The sequence below is a fragment of the Ceratotherium simum genome, chromosome 33, assembly GCF_057802395.1.
Source record: "Ceratotherium simum simum isolate JZ-2026a chromosome 33, ASM5780239v1, whole genome shotgun sequence".
NCBI classification, from domain to species: domain Eukaryota; kingdom Metazoa; phylum Chordata; class Mammalia; order Perissodactyla; family Rhinocerotidae; genus Ceratotherium; species Ceratotherium simum.
In genome coordinates this window covers 8,634,419-8,657,015 of record NC_141932.1, presented here as the reverse complement: position 1 = coordinate 8,657,015, position 22,597 = coordinate 8,634,419, and the positions used below count along the sequence as shown (strand labels likewise).

The 22,597-nt window shown below is 38.1% G+C and overlaps 1 protein-coding gene across 2 annotated transcripts; it reads right to left on the bottom strand.

Annotated features, from left to right (window-relative positions):
- Window positions 1-2,445: 2,445 nt before the first annotated feature.
- On the bottom strand, window positions 2,446-22,001 carry LOC106800075 (uncharacterized). 2 transcript variants are annotated; one of them, XM_014794302.2, is made up of 4 exons: window positions 21,588-22,001; window positions 20,019-20,086; window positions 14,293-14,446; window positions 2,446-9,351 (listed from the first exon to the last, which is right to left on the bottom strand). In XM_014794302.2, the coding sequence occupies exons 2-4, from the start codon at window positions 20,031-20,033 to the stop codon at window positions 7,784-7,786; spliced, it is 1,737 nt and encodes a 578-aa protein (XP_014649788.1). In that variant the 5' UTR covers window positions 20,034-20,086; window positions 21,588-22,001; the 3' UTR covers window positions 2,446-7,783. The 2 variants fall into 2 exon arrangements, with proteins under 2 accessions (XP_014649788.1, XP_014649789.1); XM_014794303.2 differs by having other exon boundaries at window positions 14,320-14,446.
- Between the last annotated feature and the right edge of the window lie 596 nt (window positions 22,002-22,597).

The following is a 22,597-nucleotide window of genomic DNA, read 5'->3' as shown; positions in this document are numbered from 1 at the left end:
TGTTCCCCAAAACATGAAATAATTCTTTGTTACATTAAAATTTTCAATTTTTCTTTTATATTCATTTTATTTTCCACATATAAAATATCTGAGTCTTAAACATCAAAATTATATTAAAAATATGTACAAGAATTCCCATTCCAATCTGTGTTCTCAAACATTTTCTTCAATAAGTTACCTTTTGTATGATTTTCAGATTTATTTTTTACCACAAAGAAGATGCTATACATAATATTCTACACTTTGCTTTTTATGTGTGGTGATCACTCCAATATAATGACTTCCCTCTCTCTTTTAATAGCTTGATGTTCATAGCCGTGTGTTCTAATTTCTCAGCCACCTTGCATCAAAGGCAAGGCCAGGGTATCAGTTTTGCCAAATAGGGTGTGAGTTGAAGTAATGCATTACTTCCAGGCCAAACCAGTTAAAGCCAGAGTGTGACCTTCTTGCTCACTTACTTTGCAATAATGATGACCAAGGCCCACTTCTGATTGAGAAACCATGAAATGGAAGCACCTGCATCTCTGAGTTACCACTTAGGCATCAGTCACCCTAAAGGGTCTACTGGCCCAGTGTGGCACACTTCAGAGAAAATAATCCTTTTTATATATTAAGCTTCTGGAATTTTTTTGTCTGTTCGTTTTGTTTTGTTCTGTGTTTCCAGAAACCATAGGACATGCCATTCTTTAGAGAGACTTTTTTTTTTTTTTTTTAAGATTTTATTTATTTATTTTTCCCCCAAAGCCCCAGTACATAGTTGTCTGTCATAGCTGTACATCCTTCCAGTTGCTGTATGTGGGACGCGGCCTCAGCATGGCTGGAGGAGTGGTGCCTCGGTGCGCACCCGGGATCCGAACCCGGGCCGCCGGCAGCGGAGCGCACGCACTTAACCGCTAAGCCACGGGGCCGGCCCTAGAGAGACTTTTGAAAGCAAAACCCACACAGCTTGCTTTAGCAACACCTCCTCTCTCGACAAACTGTTAGGGATCTAGGCCTGATGTAGGACAGGGCAAGGGCAATAAAATCTGTCTTCCTACATCGTTTGGTCCTCAGTGCTGCTCAGCAATTGCTCTATGTCAATCTGTCATGTTTCTATTGCCAATTTCTTTAGATATTTCATATGTCCCCAAACTCCAACCTATCCTTATCACTATTTTCTTAAAAAATGATAATATTGTAACTATCCAAATATAACTGAATATATTAGGCACCCATTTGAATTCCCTCTCAAAGTTTCAAAAACCGTCTTCAATTTTGAGGTCAATATGTCTGTTACTTTTCTGAACTGCTTTGTCCTTTGTCCACTTGGCACTACCACCATTGCAATTTGATGCTGGGGAGAACTATGTTTTCCAGAAGACCCTTTCCTCTATGGTTCTGGCTAAAAATTGACAACGAGAAAAACCTGAATGGAATTTGAAAGGCAGAAGTAAAGCAGAGTCTTTTCCACCATTGCAATTTAATGCTGGGGAGAACTATGTTTTCCAGAAGACCCTTTCCTCTATGGTTCTGGCTAAAAATTGACAACGAGAAAAACCTGAATGGAATTTGAAAGGCAGAAGTAAAGCAGAGTCTTTACCACCATTGCAATTTAATGCTGGGGAGAACTACGTTTTCCAGAAGACCCTTTCCTCTATGGTTCTGGCTAAAAATTGACAACGAGAAAAACCTGAATGGAATTTGAAAGTCAGAAGTAAAGCAGAGTCTTTAATCTCAGGAGACTAAACGCGTAATTTAAGGCCTTCCCACCAACTCTACCTCCACAGTCAAGCAGCCAAAAGCAGTTAACTTCTCAGACATTTCCACGAGCTCTACCTTCTCGCCCACCCTCAGGCTTCATGATGAAGTTGCCAGTGACTACTACTCTGATATTCAAGCTGGAGTCTCCCAAACATTTCATTGCTCAAGCAATGTCCCAAGTTCTTGTCTTAACTTGTGTATTCTTATTCTCAAAGTCACTGTTGTAAATGTTTTCCTGAATAAACAGAGTATTACCGACATTCACAATGTTATTTCCATGTTTCCAAAGTCTGATAATCTCAATCAGCATTACTGTATTGGTCCTGGGTTCATTGGTTCTCCTACCATTCCATCTCAATGAATTATTTTAATAATATTTTTAAAGCCTAAATCTAATTACTGAACTCTAATGCTTAAAAACACCTAGTAGCTGTGACAGCTGGATATCTACATGCACGAGAATGAAGTTGGACCACTAATCCACACTTTATATAAAATTAACTCAAAATGGATCAAATACCTAGATTTAAGAAAGAAAACTATAAAACTCTTAGAGGAAAACATAGATGTAAACCTTCATAATATTGGGTGAAGCAGTGTTTTCTTAGATATGACACCAAAAACACAAACAACCAAAAATATAGATAAATTTGACTTCATCAAAATTAAAAACTTTTATGTTTCAAAGGATAGTATTGGGAAAGTGGAAAAACAATACATCAAATGGGAGAAAATATTTTCAAATTATCTATCTTATAAGGGTCTAGTTTCTAGAATATTAAAAAAAAAACCTCTAACAACTCAATAAGAAAACACATAAACAACCCAATTTTTTAAAAAATGGGTGAATGATTTAAATAGCTATTTCTACAAAGAAGATATAAATGGCCAATAAGCATATGAACAGATGCTCAACATCATTAGTCATGAAAATGTGCAAATCCAATCACAAGCAAATACCATTTCAAAGTGACTAGGAGGCCATACTATTACTACTACTAGGACACTATACTCCTACTATTACTGTTATTAGCAATAATAGTAATAAATCAGAGGTTCTCACAACTCCCTCCTTGGGTTTGATTAATTTGCTAGAGTGGCTCAGAGAACTCAGGAAACCAGTTTACTCACTAGATTACTGGTGTATTACAAAGGCTATTAAAGGATACAAATCAACAGCCAGATAAAGAGACACACAGGGCAAAGTCCTGAACACAGGAGCTTCTGTCCTCATGGAGTTTGGGGCCCAGAATGCTGACACATGGAAGCTGACACATGGAAGCATTCCAGTTCCCCGACATGGAAGCTCTCTGAACCCCCTCCCATGGGTTTTTATGGAGGCCTCATTACATAGCCATGATTGAGTTAATCATTGGCCAGTGGTGACTGATTCAACCACCAGCCCCTTTCCCATCCCAGGAAATCAGGAGATGAGACTTAAAGTTCCAACATTCTATTAATGGTTGGTTCCCCTGGCAACCAGTCCCCATCTTTAGGTGCTTTCCAAAAGTCACTTCATTAACATAAACCCAGTTGTGAGGGAAAGGGGCTTGCTATGAATAACAAGACACCAATTTCTGCTTTATGGCTTTGAAGCAATTTCACAAACTGAGGAAATAGACTAAATATAACAAAAGAAGTTCCCATTGCTCTTATTATTCATGAAACTCCAAGGTTTGGGGGAGCTGTGAGTCAGGAATTGTGGACGAAGACTGTATATTTTTCCTAAATCACAATATCACACCCAGCAATTCCACTTTTACAAATATACCTGAGAAGTGAAAACATATCCACAAAAACATCTTGTAAAAGACTGTCCATAGAAGAATTTCTAATAGGCAAATAGTGCGAAGAACCTAAAGGTCCATCAAAGGAATTGATAAACAAACTGGAATACAGCTCACCAATAAAAAGTTATGAAATACTGATATTACAACATGGATGACCCTTGAAAACATTATGCTAACTGAAAGAAGGGAGAAATACGGCCACATATTTTATGACTTAATTTATATGAAATGCCCAGAATAGCTACATCCATACAGAACAAAAGTAGCTTAATGTTAGCTTGTAGCTGGGGGGTGGAGTAGGGAATAATTGCTAAAGGGTAGGGTTTTTTTTTTTTTAGAGGGGAGATGAAAGATGAAAATACTGTAGTTGGAAAACATTGTATATATACTAAATCCCACTGTATGGTACACTTAAAAAGTGTGAATTTTGTTGTTTGTAAATTATATCTCAAAAAAACAGATAAATATAATCTAATATCTCCAAATAGAATTCAGAAAATAGTTCTGATCTGCTAACCATGGTTTACAAGGCATTGGAGATATGAGTTCCAGTTCCATTGTAGTAATGGAAGGAAGAGATAATGATGATGGCAGTAATGGCAAGAAGGGGGGGATTTGGAGAGATATATTTTTAGGTAAAATTAACATAATTTTGTTTCCAAAATCCCAGTGGTACACTCGCACATTAGCGACAGGTCTCGTTTCTACATTATGAGACTTCAGTTCATTATCTTCTATCATTCCAGTTCTCTCACAGAACTCAAAACGTGAGAACCTCTATCTTCATCTTTATAGAACACATACTTTGCATCTGTCATTCCTCTATGTACATTTTCATGCCACACAAATCTGAAAACAACCCCTTGATTTATGTATCCTCCAGTTATTTCACTGAAGTAAAAAGGAAGAAATGCAAATTAAATGTATGAATTGGGCTAAATGGTATTTAAAAAAATAATAAAAAATATGATGAACTAAATGGAATTTTACTACAGTTGAGAAATCATGGAATATACTGCTTTCTACATTAATTTCAAATAGCAATTTTTTTTTTCTTTTTTGTGAAGAAGATTAGCCCTGAGCTAACATCCATGCTAATCGTCCTCATTTTGCTGAGGAAGACCGGCTCTGAGCTAACATCCATTGCCAATCCTCCTCCTTTTTTTTTTTTCTCCCAAAGCCCCCCAGTAAATAGTTGTACGTCATAGTTGCACATCCTTCTGGTTGCTGTATGTGGGACACGGCCTCAGCATGGCTGGAGAAGTGGTGCGTTGGTGTGCGCCCGGGATCCAAACCCCGGGCCGCTAGTAGCGGAGCGCGAGCACTTAACCACTAAGCCACGGGGCCAGCCCCTTAAATAGCAATTTTTCTAGCCTTTCAAAAGCGGATCTTCTGAAAAATTACTGAATTGTATTTGTCTGATAAACATCTCCACACATTAATTTTCAAGAAGCAAGTGTAAAAAACATCTTAGGCAATTTATCTAAACAGTATTTCACAACCATTTTCAACAATCATATTGTGAAATGGAATCAATGTGTGCATCAGGAAAAGGAATGTAGTATGTCATTAGCATGAGGAAAATTGTGGTCTTTCCCAAACAAGAAGTCAAGAGTTTGAAGAATAAACATTCAGTTTTATATTAAGGAGTCTGACTCCATTTTTGATGTCTGACTATTGACACCCTTTAAGCCTCAACTACACCCATTTCCTATTCTGTGCATCTGGGCAGGGGAGGCTGATGACAAAACTTGCGTGCTCCTTCCCTTAGCACTAGTTGTAAGTTCACAGCACAAATGAGTATGATCACCCCAGTTCCACCTAGTATCCACCATAACACAAGCCAGTCACCATTCCCTGCTCTCTTTCCATTTTTGTAACAACATGGAAAGTCTACCCCACTCTCCCCAGAAAGCCTCACTACGTAATAAAGATTCTTCTAACACTTTAGTGTACAGAATGATCGGTCCGTACTAAGTTTGAGTGGGTGCCATCCTGTTCTAGTGGAGAAGACACAAGTGCAAATTAACAAGAAATGTTTTCAGGGTGAATATATGAAGTTTCTAGTTTATCTATCAAAAAGACATCCCACTGTGTTTGTCCATTCTTTACAGGAAATTCATAAATATTGATCTTTTGAAATTATTTCACTGAGTGCTCTCAGCAAAAAAAAATAGACTGCATTATTTTTATCCTTTTTTTTCAAATACATATTATCATCTTTGACATCTTTTTTTTTTTCCCCCGCAAAGCCCCAGTAGATAGTTGTATGTCATAGTTGCACATCCTTCTAGTTGCTCTATGTGGGACGCAGCCTCAGCATGGCCGGAGAAGCGGTGCATCAGTGTTTGCCCGGGATCCGAACCTGGGCCGCCAGCAGCGGAGCGCGCGCACTTAACCGCTAAGCCACGGGGCCGGCCCTATTTTTATCCTTATTTCTGAAATTTTCTTTTATTTCTTAGTATTTGTCATATGCTTACTATATAGTTCCATTTTCACTACATGTGAAGGTGCAACCCAGGGGTCTCATGTCTGCACAAAAAAAGACATGTAGAAATAAAATCACATGGAGCATATTCGTGAATGGAGACGCAAGTTGTAGGGGGTCAGAGTCTGAAATTGCACTGATATGGTATTTTCATTATAACTACAAAAATAATCTGGAGTACACTATGGATAGAATAACTCAAGTGAGAGTTATGAATATATATTTCCAAAATTGTATGTACTTTGAATCTATCATGAAAAGAAATTGATGTCATGTAACTTTGAGAACCTAATGCTGTATTATCAGTGACATTATAAAGTGCCCCAATGAGGTGGGATATGCTCGGGTTGACAGAAGGCACGTGATTCATTCAGGATTACAAAAAAAACGATTATATTTTACTCACTAAGACATGAAACATATGATATATTCTAAATAAAATGGTATCAAAATGCAGTTTCAGTGGCCAAATTTGAATCCTTCACAAGCACACTGTACCCCAGTTCTTTTGATTAAACTGTCCTCTATAACTGTTCTCTCTTCAGTTTCCAAAAATAAAACCAGTTTTCATTAATCTATGATACATAATAGCTATTGGCTATAAAGGTGGCAATCATTCACTCTCCATTTTTTTCTACCACATTTGTCATCTCTAGTAACCCATCATTCTACTCACATGAATATCTCATTCTCTTAATGTTCTGGCCTACTCTTGCTGTTTCATGATCATCTGGTAGAGCAATCCTTTGCTATAACCATCAACAGAAGTCCACAGTCATACCAACAAACCTAGGGAAGGAGCCATGACCACAGAAAACATGATAATTTAGATAACAGTTTTACATCTATTCTTTGCCACTCCCCATGCTCTTAAATTTATACCATAATTTATCTTAAAATTAGTATCCTAGTTTTTGCAGGTTCCATAGATATGAATAAACCCCACCTAATGAAGGAGGTCCTTTCATCTTACCGATCCCTTCCCTGAGACCATCATGGTGAGAAATGGTAAGTATGTACTGAAAGTATAACATCAACAGATTTCAAACTTCAGGTTCTAAGTCATCAATAATACTGTAGCCTTTTCAAGAAACCTCAAATTACTGAATAAAAACTTTTTTTAACTGAAGATAATTGGACCGTTCAACAGATGTTCTTGTTGCACTGATACACTTCATTTCATGAGTTTTAAATACTTTTAAATTTTAATTCTCTGTGAAATTTAACATCTGAGGTTGATTAACTTTAAAAAGTAATAGACTTATTTCCTCCTAGTATGGAGGAAAATTCCTAGTATGAATTTTCTTACTTGTAGTCCATTGAGAGAATTGGTTAAACAATCTATCACCTTCCTTACATTTGTAATGTTTCTGTCCAGTATGAATTCTTTGGTGTGGTCACCACCTCAGAATTCTATCCTGAGGTCATTCCTTAAAGATCTTGACACAGTCGTATGGTTTCTATCTCATATGAATTCTTTCATGATCACAGAGTTGTACATCTTTGATAAAGCTGATAAAACTTACATTTGTAAGGTTTCTCTCTGGTAAAAATTCGGTTATGTTCCACAAATCTTAAGTTTTGGATAAGCCTTGCCATATATTACATTTGTGTGGTTTCTCTCAAAGATGTATATTCTGACATCAAGTGAGGTGTGAGCCCTGGTTATAGGTTGTGCCACATACAGTACTTTGATATGGTTTCTATCCACAATGGAGTCTCTGATGTTGAGTAAGTCTTGAACAGTTAAGTTTTGTCTCAATCATCATCTGTAAGGTTTCTTTCTCCTATGAATTCTCTGATGATCTCCAAAACTTGAGCTTTGAATAAAAGCATTGCCACATATATTAGGTTTATGCTTCTTTTCAGTATGTAGTTTCTGATGCCTAGTAAGGTTTGCAAATTGAGTAAAGGCTTTGCCACATTCATTACATTTGTAAGGTTTCTCTCCAGTATGGATTTTCTTATGTTGAGTAAGATTTGAACGTTCTGTAAAGGCTTTGCCACATTCATTACATTTGTAGGGTTTCTCTCCCGTATGAATCCTCTCATGACCCCAGAGGTGCGAACGTTTGACAAAAGCCTTATCACATTTATTACATTTGTAACATTTTTCTCCTATATGAATTCTCTGATGTTCCATAAGGCTTGAACGTTGGGTAAAAGCCTTGCCACAGACGTTACATTTGTGTGGTTTCTCTCCAGGATGTCTATTCTGATGTCTAGTGAGGTGTGAGCACTGCTTAAAAGCTCTGCCACACACAGAACATATGTAAGGTTTCTCTCCAGTATGGATTCTCTTATGCTGAATAAGGCTAGAATGTTCAGCAAAAGCTTTGCTGCATTTGTTACATTTGTAAGGTTTCTCACCAGTATGAATTCTTTGATGTTGAATAAGTTTTGAAGACTGGTTAAAAGCTTTGCCACATTCACTGCATTTGTAAGGTTTCTCTCCAGTATGTATTCTCTGATGACTTGCAAGGTTTGAATTCTGACTGCAGACTTTACCACATACGTTACATTTATATGGTTTCTCTCCTGTATGAACTCTCCGGTGTCTAGTAAGGTGTGAGATGCGCTTAAAGGCTTTGCCACACTCATTACATTTGTAAGGTCTCTGTCCAGAATGAATTCTCTCATGATCTGTGAGGTTTGAGCTTTTGCTAAAAGCCTTCCCATAGTCATTACATTGGTAAGATTTTTCTCTGGCTTGAGTTCTCCTGTGTTGTGCATGTAACAAAGAATATTTTAAAAGCTTCCTATATCTATTACAAATGTTTTTGACACTAGGAATACTTCTTTGAAGTGGTGAAAGTGAGGAACCATTGTTGACAGACTTCTCAATGTGACTGCATTCATAAATTTTCTCCTCAGTTTGAAATCTCTGCAGTTCAGCCTGGTGTGCCTGCCAACTTAATTCAGTTCTATTTTCCAAACACTTTATATACTTGTTTCCAGCATTGCTTAAGTTATTTTTCAGTTTTAAGGAATTTCTTATGAATGGCTTATCAGAAAGCATGAAATATTCATATGCATTATTTCTTACTGAAATACTCTGCTTTTGAGGAAAATCAATTGAGGATTTATTATATTGTTGATCTTTTCTGTAAGGGAGACTTTTTTTATGGGTCAAAGGCACTCCTTTGTCATTTCTTGCATCATATCCCCACTCACTGTCATGCTCATGCATATTTTCCAAGACTTCCTTGATGTCAAAATCCTTGATGCCACGCCTTTCATTTCTTTCCAATATCACTAGATGGTATAATTCTCCTTTATCAATGTCCTCTCTTGGTGATAATTCTTTTATTGCAAATCCAGCAGAAAGGGTTCCTATTAAATAGAGTTGGAAGATAAATATTTTATATTGAACTACATAATTACACAAAAAATAATACTTATAATGAACATAGTTATGTAGTTTCTCCAGAATGGTCCTCAAACACTATTATGATATACAGATTTTTTTTGGTTTTCTTTGCATACTTTTTTCTTTTTTTTTTTGCTGATAAAAGATTCACCCTGAGCTAACATCCGTTGCCAATCTTCCTCTTTTTTTTTTGGCTTGAGGAGGATTAGCCCTGAGCTAACATCTGTGCCAATCTTCCTTTACTTTATATGTATGGGTCACCATCACAGCATGGCTGACAAGTGGTGTAGTTCCACGCCCAGGATCCAAAGCCGCAAACTCAGGGCCACCAAAACAGAGCATGCCGAACTTAACCACCAGGCCATGGGGTCAGCCCCCTTCTTTTTATACTTTTAATCATTTTTTCCATAATAATGTTTTCTCTGACCTTAGATAAATTTAAATTTTCAAAGCATACATTATATACTATAGATATTTTTGGTCATATAACTAGATAAATGATATTCCATAGTTAGGAGTTGATCTATATATGAGCTATTATATAACTGCATGCATGATATCATAATTGAGATTTCAGACTGTCTTCCTTAATTCTTAATCTTTACAATAATGTGTGTTTACTAATAATGTGTGTTTAATAATGTATAGGGATATTATGCAAGCAAAAACATACTAAAAAAAGTCTGTATATCACAATAATAATAAATAAAACATTTTAGTAACCCAAGATAAATATAGCAAGTAACTTAATAAGTAACCACAGTTATACAAAACAATAGTCTTTGGAATTCTAAAGAATTATTCTTTAAGAACTAAAAAAAAAAGAATTATATTCCAGAAACAGCACACAATAGGAAATATGAAAAATATGTTGAGAATCATTGGATTTTGAAATATCAGGTTCAAGTAAACACATAAAATTTATCAATTTTGGCATAAGATTTTTAGTCCAAGTGTCCTTGCTAGTTATATAAAAATAAAAGAGTCTCTTTTACTGGAATTCTTAAATTATTTATTTAATTATAATTATTTCTTAATGATTTGAAATCATATCTTTGGATCTTTTCACATTACAATCAAGACACATAAGAGACATTGGGTAAGAAGTGCTCTTACTATATATATTAGTAAATATGTATGTATCATTATGAATCAATAGAAATTAATACATACTTATACAAAAGTAATGAATTCTGACTTCACAAACATCATCAGAAAATAATACCCTTAAGGGACATTACTAAATGACTTAGAGCACAGTATGGTTGGTATGGAAGGGCAGTATTAGTAGCAGCATTTAAGTGTAGAAACATTTTTTAGCAGTGCCATGGTGATCCATGGCAGAGGTCTATGTACAGAGATGTGGTCAGCAATATTAGTGGCCAATAATAGCCAAAAGAAGGACAGCAATGGGATGTGTGTCATCAGAGACCAGCTGACTTTTTCTGGAATTCATAGAAAAGGAGGACAGGGAACAAAACAGGCTTCATGGGTTAACTGATAGATGTAATTACAAGAACTTAAGAAATTGGGAAACACGAGTAATGCATACTACTAAGTGAAAGAAGATAATCTGAAAAGGCTATATGACATTCTAGATTGCAACTATATGACATTCTAGAAAAGGCAAAACTATGGAGACAGTAATCAGTGGTCGCAGGGGTCAGGAGGAAGGAAGAGATGAACAGACAGAGCACAAAATTTTTAAGGCAATGAAATTATTGTGTATGATACTTTTATGGTAGATGTGTGTCATTATATATTTGTCCAAACCCATAAAATGTAGAACACGAAGAGTGAATGAACTCTAAGGTTAATATGGACATTGGGTGATAAAGATGTGCCAGTACAGGTTCATTAATGGTAACAAATATACCACTCTGGTGCAGACGTTGATAATGAGGAGGGTCTGCATGTGTAGGGGTAAGAAATACATAAGAAATCTCTGTTCCTTCCACTCGATTTTTCTGTGAACCTAAAACTGCTTGAAAAAACAAAGTCTATTTAAAAAAATGTATGTTGGGGATGGCCCGGTGGTGTAGTGGTAAAATTTGTGTGCTTCACTTTGGCGCATGGGGTTTGCAGGTTTGGATCCTGGGCACAGACCTAAGCACTGCTCATCAAGCCATGCTGTGGCAGCGTCCCACAAAGAAAATAGAGGAAGATGGGCACAGATGTTAGGCCAGAGCCAATCTTTCTCAACAACAAAAGAGGAAGACTGGTAACAGATGTTAGCTCAGGGCCAATCTTCCTCACGCACACACAGACACAAAAAACGTGTATGTTAATAGGTACTAAGTAGGGCCGGCCCCGTGGTGTAGTGGTTAAGTGCACAGGCTCCACTGCTGGCGGCCGGGGTTCGGATCCCGGGAACGCAACAATGCACTGCTTGTTAGGCCATGCTGTGGCGGTGTCCCACAGAAAGCAGAGGAAGATGGGCACAGATGTTAGCCCAGGGCCAGTCTTCCTCAGCCAAAAGAGGAGGATTGGCATGGATGTTAGCTCAGGGCTGATCTTCCTCACAAAATAAATAAATAAATAAATATTAAAAAAAAAAATAGGTAGTAATTAATATGACACAGAAGTAAAAGGAATAACTAAGACTATCATTTAAAAAAATTCTGGAAGTTATATAGGTTTTAGGGAAACTAATGTTGAGTCATAAACACTCAAGAAGGAAATTCTTTAAAATATAAAAAATAATCTTTATTCCATGATTCAACAGCCCCAAATTCTAGATATAAAAACAAAGAACACTAAGAGTATCATGAAAAATATGAAACAGGTGATTAAATAAATAAAAAACAAGGTCATTTATAACAATGAAATGTGCAACATGAAAGTATCAGTGACTTAAACAAAACAAATTACAGTGGACCTACAGATTCTGGCATCATTCAACTTTATAAGGTCCCTCAATAAGATGTGTCAAAATCATATCTGTTGAAAGTGAGTAAATACCACACACATGGCATAAACAGTGTGGCATGAATAGTAGTTTAGTCAACAGTCTCATAGATATTAGGCTGTGAATTTGGACAGTGTTCTCCTTAGGCTAAGTTCCTACATCTTTTCTTGCAGGCTCAAAGGAGATGATCATATTATGTTTAATCACCATTGTCATACTGCTGTAGGGAGGCATCGTTAAATTCCACAAAAACCAGAAGGACAACTGGAGGCACTTATCATAAAGTCAGGCTCCCCTGATACTTTCTATGTCAGTATCCTGGGACATGCTGACCACTCTCCCCAGGGGGTATGTAGCAGGATAATACTGTAACATATTAATCGGTGTTCCTCTTCAAGAATTTTCTGTTACCCAGTAAACAACCTCCATGGGAGAGTCTAATAGAAGTTGTCTATCACCTAAAGGTGGGTTATCACAACAGAAAAAGAGGATGAAACTTCAAGCCCTTAGAATGTATATTTCAAAAGCAAGTTTCAGAGGCAAAATCTTAGAGGAGAATGAGAAATCATGAAGACCAAGGTCCTTCTAGGTTCCTAGACAGGTAGAGAGCTGAAAGACGGAGAAAAGTAGAAGATATGAGTGTAAAATAAGAGAATCAGATTCTGGAGGGTTCTTGAGAAGGAGGTTTGTGCTCTGCCCACAAGCTGTAAGGTGAGTGCCTGAAAGACTGAGATATACTCCCATAAGCAATGGGGACTAAAGAGAGGATCTCAGTGTCTAGTCTTTATATTACTGCTCAGTAATAATCTCAAAAGATCCACTGCATTCCTCTTTACACACATGTGGCAAAAAGAGAACTGAAGAGATGGCTGAGGGGCCTGAACATGCAGACAGGGCTTGATACAGCCCTAGGAAGTTTCATGGAACTCCAAATACAATGGAAGAACAGCTATTTTTTTCCTTTCTCCTGAGAAGTTCTCCCAGGGACATAAAATGCGAATGGAAACTGAATAGGTCCTGGGGTCAAGACTAGAGGCCTCAGCTCTGATCTGTAAGAACTGAGAACCAAGAGAGATCAAGGGGAAAGAGGACTCCTTAGAGACAGCCATGTCAGTCCTTCTCAAAACAAGGAAAAAGATGGTCAAAGAAGCCAGATAACAGAGTGTTGCAGGGCATAATAAATCCTTTTCCTTGGTTCTGTGTGAGGCGGAGCATCACAGTAGAATGCAGGTTTAAACTTTTACACATTTAAATAAGTGATAAGTATGTGGGGGACAGATTTTCTTTGAGAAATCATAAAATAATTTTTTTATTTCCCATAGATGTTTCTCATTTAAGTAGAGTTTCCCAAACAATCTTTAATGGAGCAGCTTACTCTGTGCCCATCTGAGCTCTTACTTGTGTTCACACCTCCATATATTCCCACCTGTCTGCATTTTTTCCTATTTCCACTTCACTCTCCACAGTCCAGGGCTGTTTCCCTTGCTTGAAAATGGAGATAATATTCTGCTCAAGAGTGTTTTCCTCTTATAAAGAAAAATGGAACATGATATGCTATGCTTTTCCAGAACACATTCTCAGCTCTTTGTTCAGCTAAGAGAGGACATTATAGACAGGCCTAGAAAAGTATTTCAAAAATCAGTCAACTGCTTGCCTCATTCCAAATGCTACAGGGTTATTTGAAGTATGCAGGCATCTAGTTCTGTCCCAAGAACTAGTGAATCAAAAGCACAAGAGTAGATATTTTTAAAAATTTGCCATAAGGTTCTCTGACTATTACTGTTCTGCAACCACCACTAATCACACACGATCTGTGCAGAACTTTTGAAAAAAGGGGAAGTTACAGTCCATGTGCCACACTAGGAAGCCTTTCCTCTCTGAACCAAAACAGCTTCAATCACTGTCTTAAGAACAGGGATTTGGAACTCAGACAAGTGAGTCAGGGGCTCCCAAAAGACTCTCAAGGTAAAATGCAAGGACAGACAAAAGTAGTTACCAACTTCAGAAGGCAAGTTATCCTCACCCAGGGAGAGCAGGTTCCTGTAGTTCTCCAACATCACATCCCTGTACAAAGCCCTCTGAGCAGGGTCCAGGCATTCCCACTCCTCCTGAGAGAATTCTATGGCCACGTCCCTGAAGGTCAACTGTCCCTGAAAGGAAAGCACATTTCACCACATGGACAGGGAGAGGGTTCTTATTTTGACACAAAATGGGAGAAGCAGAGATGTATAAGCATCAAATTGGCTGGAGTGAGTGTTCCCACTGATCCATGTAAGATAATTTTGAGCAAGTTATATTTCTCTATTATTTATAACTGAGGTGAAATTCACATAACATAAAGTTAGCCATTTTAAGATACAATTCGGCAACATTTACTACATTCACAACGTTGCACAAACATCAGCTCTATCCAGTTCAAAAACATCTTTATCATCCCAGAGGAAATCCATTACCCATTAAGCAATTGAATCCCATTCCTCTTCCCCTACCCCGCCCCCCATCCCTGGTAATCACTAATATGCTTTCCATCTCTATGGATTTACCTATTTTGGATATTTTCATATAAATGGAATAGTATGAAATGTCTGACTTTTTGTGTCCAGCTTCTTAGAATACTCTTGGTTCATCCATGGTGTATTATGTATCAGGACTACATTCCTGTTTTTACTGCTAAATAATTTCATTGTATGACTATACCACATTTTAGTCATTCACTCATCCATTGATGGACATTTGGGTTGTTTCCACCTTTTCGCCAATGTTATTTGTACTACTATGAACTTTCATGTACAACTACGTGTGTGAATACCTGTTTTCAATTATTCTAGGTATATAAATGGGATTGGAATTGCTGTGTCACATGGCTTAATTTTTTTAAGAATCTGCCACACTGTTTTCAACCACAGCTACACTATTTTACCAGCAAGGTATCAGGATTCTAATTTCTCCAAATTTTTACCAACACTTGTTATTTTCTGTTTTCATACAGCCATCCTACTCGGTGTGAAATGATATTTCATTGTGGTTTTGATTTCACATTTTCCTAATGACTAACTTCACTGAACATCTTTTCATGTGCTTGTTGGCCATATGTATATCTTCTATGGAGAAATGTCTATTAAAATCCTTTGAACATTTTTTAATTGGGTTCTTTGTATTTTAATTGCTGAGTTATAGAGAGTTCTTCATATATTCTGGATACTAGACCCTGACCAGATATGGGATTTGCAAATAATTTCTCCCATTTGGTAGATTATGTTTTCACTTTCACTTATGTTTTCATTTTCACAATATCTGTCAAATGCACAAACATTGCTAATTTTGATCAAGACCAATTTATCTATTTTGTCTTTCTTTCTGCTAATTTTGATCAAGACCAATTTATCTATTTTGTCTTTCTTTCTTTTGCTTCTGGTGTTATATCTAAAACTGCATCACCAAATCCAAGATCATGAAGACTTAGCCCTATGTTTTCATCTAAGAGTTTTATAGCTTCACGTCTTAAATTTAGTCTTTGATTAATTTTGATTGACTTATTTATATGGTGAAAGGTAGAGGTTCAATTTCATTCTCTTTCATGTGGATATGCAATTCTCCCAGCACCATTTAAGAGACTATTCTTTTCCCACTGAATGTTTTTGGCACCGTCGTAAAAAAGGAATTGATTATAGATGTATGGATTTACTTGTGGATTCTCAGTTCTATCACTTTGATTATATTTCTATCCTCATGCTGGAACCACAGTTTTGATTACTCTAGGTTTGTGGTAAGGTTTGACATTGGGAATTTTAAGTCCTCCAACACTGTTCTTTTCTTTCACATTTATTTTGGTTATTTGGGGTCCTTACCAATATGAATTTTACGATCAGGTTTCCCATTTGTGTAAAAAAGGCTGTTGGGATTTTGCTGAGGATTTTATAGCATCTTTATATTACTTTGGGGAGTACTGCCATCTTAACAACAGTAAATCTTCCAATCCAGCAACACCAGATATCTTGACATTTATTTAACTTTTCTTTAATTTCCTTCAGCAATACTTTGTAGTTTCCCATGTATAAATCTTCCATTGCCTTGGATAAATTTATTCCTATTCTTTTTGATGTTCTTATAAATGGAACTGTTTACTTAATTTCTTTCAATTTGTTGACTGCTAGTGTACAGAAATACAACTGATTTTTGAGTGTTGATATTGTATTCTACAAGTTCAGTGAACTTATTATCTCTAAGAGGTTTTTTTTTTTTGAGGATTCTTCAGGTATTTCTAAATATGTGTCACGTATTCTGTGAATAAGAGATAGTTTGACTTCTTTTCCAATTTTGACACCTTTTATTTCTTGTTCTTATCTATCTTCTCTGGATAGAACTTCCAGTACAATGTTCAAGTATAGTGGCAAAATGGGGCACCCTTGTGTTGTTCTTGTTATTAGGGGAAAGTTTTCAGCCTTTCCCCAATGAGTATGATGTTAGCTGTGGGATTTTAATAAATATCCTTTTTCAGATTGAGGAAGTTCCATTTTATTTCTAGCGTTGAGTATACTCTGTTTTTGTTGGATGGAGTGCTCTGTATATATCTTTAGGTCTAGTTGGTTTACAGTGTTGCTCAGTCCTTTATTTCCTTTTTGATTTCCTGTCTGGTTGTTCTATCCATTATTAAAAGGGGAGTATTGAGGTCTCCAAATATTATAGTAGAACTACCTCTCTCTCTTCAATTTTTGCTTCAAAAAAGGCAGGACTTAGTTATTATGTGCATATTGTTCACAGTTGTTTTCTATTCTTGATAGACTGACCTTTTAATCAACATATAATGTATTTCAACATATCTGGTAACAATTTTATAAGTTAAGTCTATATTTAGTCTTACAGTTGTATAGCTACCCAGCTAGGTTTGAATGGAACATCTTTTAATCTATTTGAGTATGTAAAATGAGCCTTTTGTAGACAGATATAATGAGATCATTTTTTTTTAATGACAATTCTTCCAATCTTTGCCTTTTAAGGAAGAGTTTCTTTACATTTAAAGTAACAGCTGATAAGAGAAGCATTACTTATGCCCTTTAGCTATGTGCTTTCTGTAGGTCAAATATCTTCTCTGTTTCATACTTCCTCTTACTTCCTTCTTTGTGTGTGTATCTCTGGTGTGCATATCATTTTGATTCCTTTCATATTTACCTTTCTCTATATTTTTTATTTTCTTAGTGGTTACCCTGGGCATTAGAGTTTACATAATAAATGAATAATATTTGAGCTTCAGATGATACTAACTCAGCTTTAATAGCATATAACTGCTCCTATAGAGTCTCCCTTTATATTGTTATTGTCAAAAATTACTTCTTTATAGATTTTGCATTCAACAGCAGATTTTAAGTCATGTTGAAGAAAATGAGTTAAAAACCAAAATACAATACTGGCTTTTGCATTTACCTATGCAGTTACCTTTACCAGTGTCCTTTATTTGTTCCTACAGCTTTGAGGTACTGGTAGTGTCCTTTCATTTCAGCCTAAAGAACTAAATTTAGTATTTCATGTAGGATAATTATCAGCATAAACTCCCTCAGCTTTTATTTTACTAGGAGTTTCTTAATTTCACGATCAGCTATGAAGATTAGTTTGCCTGATGTTAAATTCTCCGTAGACTTTTATCTTTCCCACTTGAAATATGTCATCTCACTGCTTCCTGGCCTCCATAGCTTCTGATGAGAAATAGGTTGTGAATCTCACTGAGGATCCCTAGACATGAGAAGTCATTTCTGTCTTGCTACTTTCCACATTCTTTTTTGTCTTTTAATGGTTGATTATGTGTTGTCAAGGATCCCTATGTATTTATCATATTTGAAGTTCATGGAGCTTCTTGGATATGTAGATTCCTCTTTTCTATAAATTTGGGAGGTTTTCAGCTCGTATTTGTTCAAATATTCTTTCTGCCCTTTCCTTTTTCTCCTTTCCTTCTCAGACTCCTATTATGTGTATATTAGTATGCTTGATAGTGTCAAAAGATTTCTTGTTCTCTGTTCATTTTTCTTCTTTTTTCCCCTTTCTTCTGCTCAGGCAGTATAATTCCAACTAACCTATGTTTAGGCTCACTGACTCTTTATTCTGATTGTTAATCTGCTATTGAGACCTTCTAGGGAATTTTCAATTTTAGCTCCAGAATTTCTATTTCATCCTTTTTCTATAATTTCTCTTTAATGATATTGTCTATTTGTTGTCCAATCTGGAGAAATCCTCAGATATCTGTAGTGAAGCTGGCCTGCTCAGAAGCAGCCACTATTGTATTCTTTATAACAGTAAAAAATCGTAAAGATCCCATGTGTCTTCATTAAGAAATACTCCAAGGAGGATCTAAAAAGGCAAGTTATCGGGCCAGCCTGGTGGTGCAGTGGTTAAGTGCACGTGCTCCACTCCAGTGGCCCAAGGGTTCACAGGTTCAGATCCCAGGCAGACACCAACACACCATTTGTCAAGCCATGCTGTGGCAGCGTCCCATATAAAGTAGAGGAAGATGGGCACGGATGTTAGCCCAGGGCCAATCTTCCTCAGCAAAAAAAGAGGAGGATTGGCATCGGATGTTAGCTCAGGGCTGATCTTCCTGACAAAAAAATAAATAAAAATAAAAATGCAAGTTATTGCTATGTTTACTAACTTGAAAACAACTCCAAGATATATGGTGTATCAATATTTAAATCTGCAGAATCAAATATCGTTAACAAAATTTTTACTGAAGAATATTTTCTAAAATCACATTACGATATATATGTGCATTTTTACAAGATTTGCACTAAGGAGAACTAAGTGGTTCCTGACAGAGACAGTAAGTGATGGTGGAACACGTGACAGGGCAGGGGATATTTTACTCCTTAGTCTCTAAACTGCATCACTGTGTGGAACTGAACCACAAAAACACACACATGAAATATTTAATACAAAAAAGTATAACATTTAACAACAATTAGTGGAATCAGAGTTTGGCCCCAGCCTCTCTGGTGACAGGAAGTTCTGTTCCTATGTCTTGGCTAAATGCTAACCATTTTTATCTAAAACATCCACTGCAGGAGAGTCCCTAAATGAACACCAGGGTCTTTGGGAGATGGATGTGCTGTGAATAATTTAAAGAACCCTTACTGTTAGACAATTAGGTTGATTCTACATTTTAAAACTAATTATGTAATAAAACACGCTCTCTATTCCTTATTTCTATTTCTGAACTTCACATTCTATTCCAAAGTATTAATATTTTGAAGTCAGAAACACACTGATTCACTTGTTTCACTTCAACCGCATTTATAACATCAGACAAAGCAGGTTTCCCCCATCAGTCTTTTTTTCCAGTTTCCCAGGTATTTGTGCACATTAATACATCACTTACATAAGTAGTCTCTTCAATCCTGGTTTACAGAGCTGAACAGGCATCCAGAGGGGGCCCCCACACAATCTTTACTGTCCAGCCTCACTGACACCACAGAGCCTACTCCCCATCTCCAATCCATGCCTGGGTAGACAACCCTTCACAGGATGATCCCCTAAAAGGAGCCTCTTCCTAAGCTCCAGGTCACGGGTCACAATGAGATGGAATCTGCATAGAGATGAGAAGGGACTGACAAAAGGCCTGTGTGAGAGTCAGTATTTTAGGCAGGATACTTCAGAGACAGACTATATTAGTAAGTCCAAAATGTGGCAGTTTAGGAACAAGGGAACAGAAAAATCAACTAAGAATGTGACTTCTACCTGGGAAAGAGTCATTTCTTCCTCTTTCTTTCCTCTTCCTTTGGGCTTCTTTCTCAAGTAAGATTATTCTGTGTGACAAAAATATGTTGTTTAATGCTTAGAAACAACATACCCACCTTCTCTGCCACAGGTTCACATAACAGGGAAAACCTGAATATGGGAAAAAGATGATACTTTGCTGTCCACTGTAACAGGAGGGATGCAGGGACAATAAACTCTTATAAGGAGACCAGTGAGTGAGTTTTTCACCCATTTCTTCAGAAAGCCCTCTCCTCCTGCTGAAACCCACACACTCTGCTGCACCTGCACTGTCCTTTGTCCACTTAGCACTCAGCCAAAGGAAAGTGCCTCATCTAAGTCCTTGGCTCTCCCTAGGCAACCAGCCAGACTGGCTGATGCAGGATGCAGAATCCTGTCTTTTCCATCAATTTGGACCAACCCTAAAGGGCCATGCCAACTCCAGAGCTTCCTGCTGTAGATATACTGAGGAGTTTAGATTTTTGTCCTGAGGGTGATGGGAAACCATTAGAGGGTTTAATGCCAAGAAACGACACAATCAAACTTAAGATTTATCCATGATACAAACAGAAAGAGAGAGAAGCACGACTGTCTCTGAGCCTACACCCCTGCCTCTTTCTTAGTGGTTTTGATTATTTCGGAGGACTGTGACACATTTCCAATTCTAATTATCACTAAGCACCCTCTCAGACACATGCCCAACTGTGAAAATCATGTCAGGGATCCCATTTGCTCAGACTCAGAATTCCTGGTCTACTCTATCGTCTCCATGTTACAGGTGGGTGCACTGAGGCTCAGAGGGGGAGAAGAGGTCTGACTTCAGTGAGCAGAACCGGGTGTAAGTAGTCGCCTGGACAGGGCAGTAGAAAAGTTCTGTTCTAATTCCAGATGACATTTCACATTCCTGAGCAAGAGAAGATTCTCTTTCATGGGTTTAATCAAACTCAAGCATTTATTTCCTCTTTTCCAGAAAAGTATTTAAGAAATGAAGTTACAAATAGTTTTGGAAAACCTGGAAGGGGATCACTTCACTTGGAGATGGGCTCTGAGCAATCTGTTCATCATGGACACATGAGCTGTGTGGGAACAAAGTTCCACATCCATCCAGCCCATCCTTCAACATCTGTACAGAAAGGACAAAGGGGACGTGAGGGGAACATCCACGTAGTTGGAGACTTCAGCTTGGAAGTCACTAATTTAACAGATCACTTTAGGGAAGGCGTAAACTGTTGACTCTTTAACTAGTTAAACTAGGTTTTCAGTGTTAAAAGATTATCAACATCCTTACCAGATGCATAATGAAATACTATAGTTATTCACAGACATCAAAGAACAGTTCCAATATATAATAAAGGAGAAACAATATAAACCTCATTCTCTGAACAATAAAATTAAGTGTTGGCCCCACTCAGTGGCAACCTCCATTTCAATTCCCGCATTCTTTCTCCCTAAATTTTCTGGTGGCCTCTAACTCCATGTATTTCTGCCTCTTTCTCCCCATCTCTGTTCCCCTCTGCTCTCCCTGGAGGGGGGCGAAGGGCACGTACCCACCTCCTGAGTGAGGACTGGACCACGCGGTTGGGCGCGGGTAGGGGAGTCGTCAGTCAGAGAAAGTTTCTGAGCAGGAAAACGACGCGGCGGTGGTCGGTGTCTACGCGGACCGAAGGCAGAAAGGCTGGACGGGCACCTGCCTCAGAGCGATTTTAACGGGAAACGGACGCGGACTCCCGGACGCCACGGAGCTGCAGGACTCGGGACGTCTACGGCGACGCCGCGAGAGGCGAAAGCAACGAACTCACAGCCAGACGAACGAGCGGTTCAGGGATTTTTCTTATATGGCGACCCCCGAAACCTGGGTGAGGAGAATGGGGGCCTGAAGATTGCGAAGCACAGATACGAATCTGAAAAACCGAGAGTAACTGACGGGACTGTGTCGGCACCTCCGCACGATCCCTTCACGCCTGTAGGACACTGCGCGTGCGCATGCCCTTGGGGCGGGACAGGGGGCGGAGCCTCGGAGGGGCGGCTCGCGGACAGCGGTCCGGACTGGACTGGGTGCGGAAACGGCTGGCGTGGGGGCGGGGTTGACCCTACCCACCGTCCGGCCCCTTCCTGTTTCCTTTTCTGTTTGTCCTCCTGCCGGACAATCTCTGGTTCTCTGCTTTTCGCTTCCTTTGAATCTGTCTGGTGTCCTTTGGAGCCAGGCTAGGTACAGAATATGACGTTTGTGGGCCACTTATATTTCCTCTTAATAAGTTGAAGATGGTTTACCTGAAGGGTTTTTGAGGGGAGCGAATAGGGACGCGTGTCCTGCCAGCGAGGTGGAAGGAGCACAAGGACGGGGCGGGGGGAGGGGTGGGGACGACGACACGAGGGTCGTTGTTGGGCGGCGGTTGGATCTGGGAACGTCTGAGACCCTCGACAGTTACAATTTGTTTAATTAAAGGACAGTCGAAGTTGTCTGTGTAGGTGAGGGAAACTAGAATGTGACATGAAATGCAAACTGTGCCTGCGCGGAATGTGCAATTTTATACTAACCCCACTAGAACATAATTTCTATT

What these genes read in the sequence shown, in the direction of transcription:
- LOC106800075 (XM_014794302.2), bottom strand. An exon ending in TAACTTGCCTTCTGAAGTTG is followed by an intron (nt 9,352 to 14,292) that starts GTAACTACTTTT and finishes TCTATTTAATAG; the next exon opens with GAACCCTTTCTGCTGGATTT.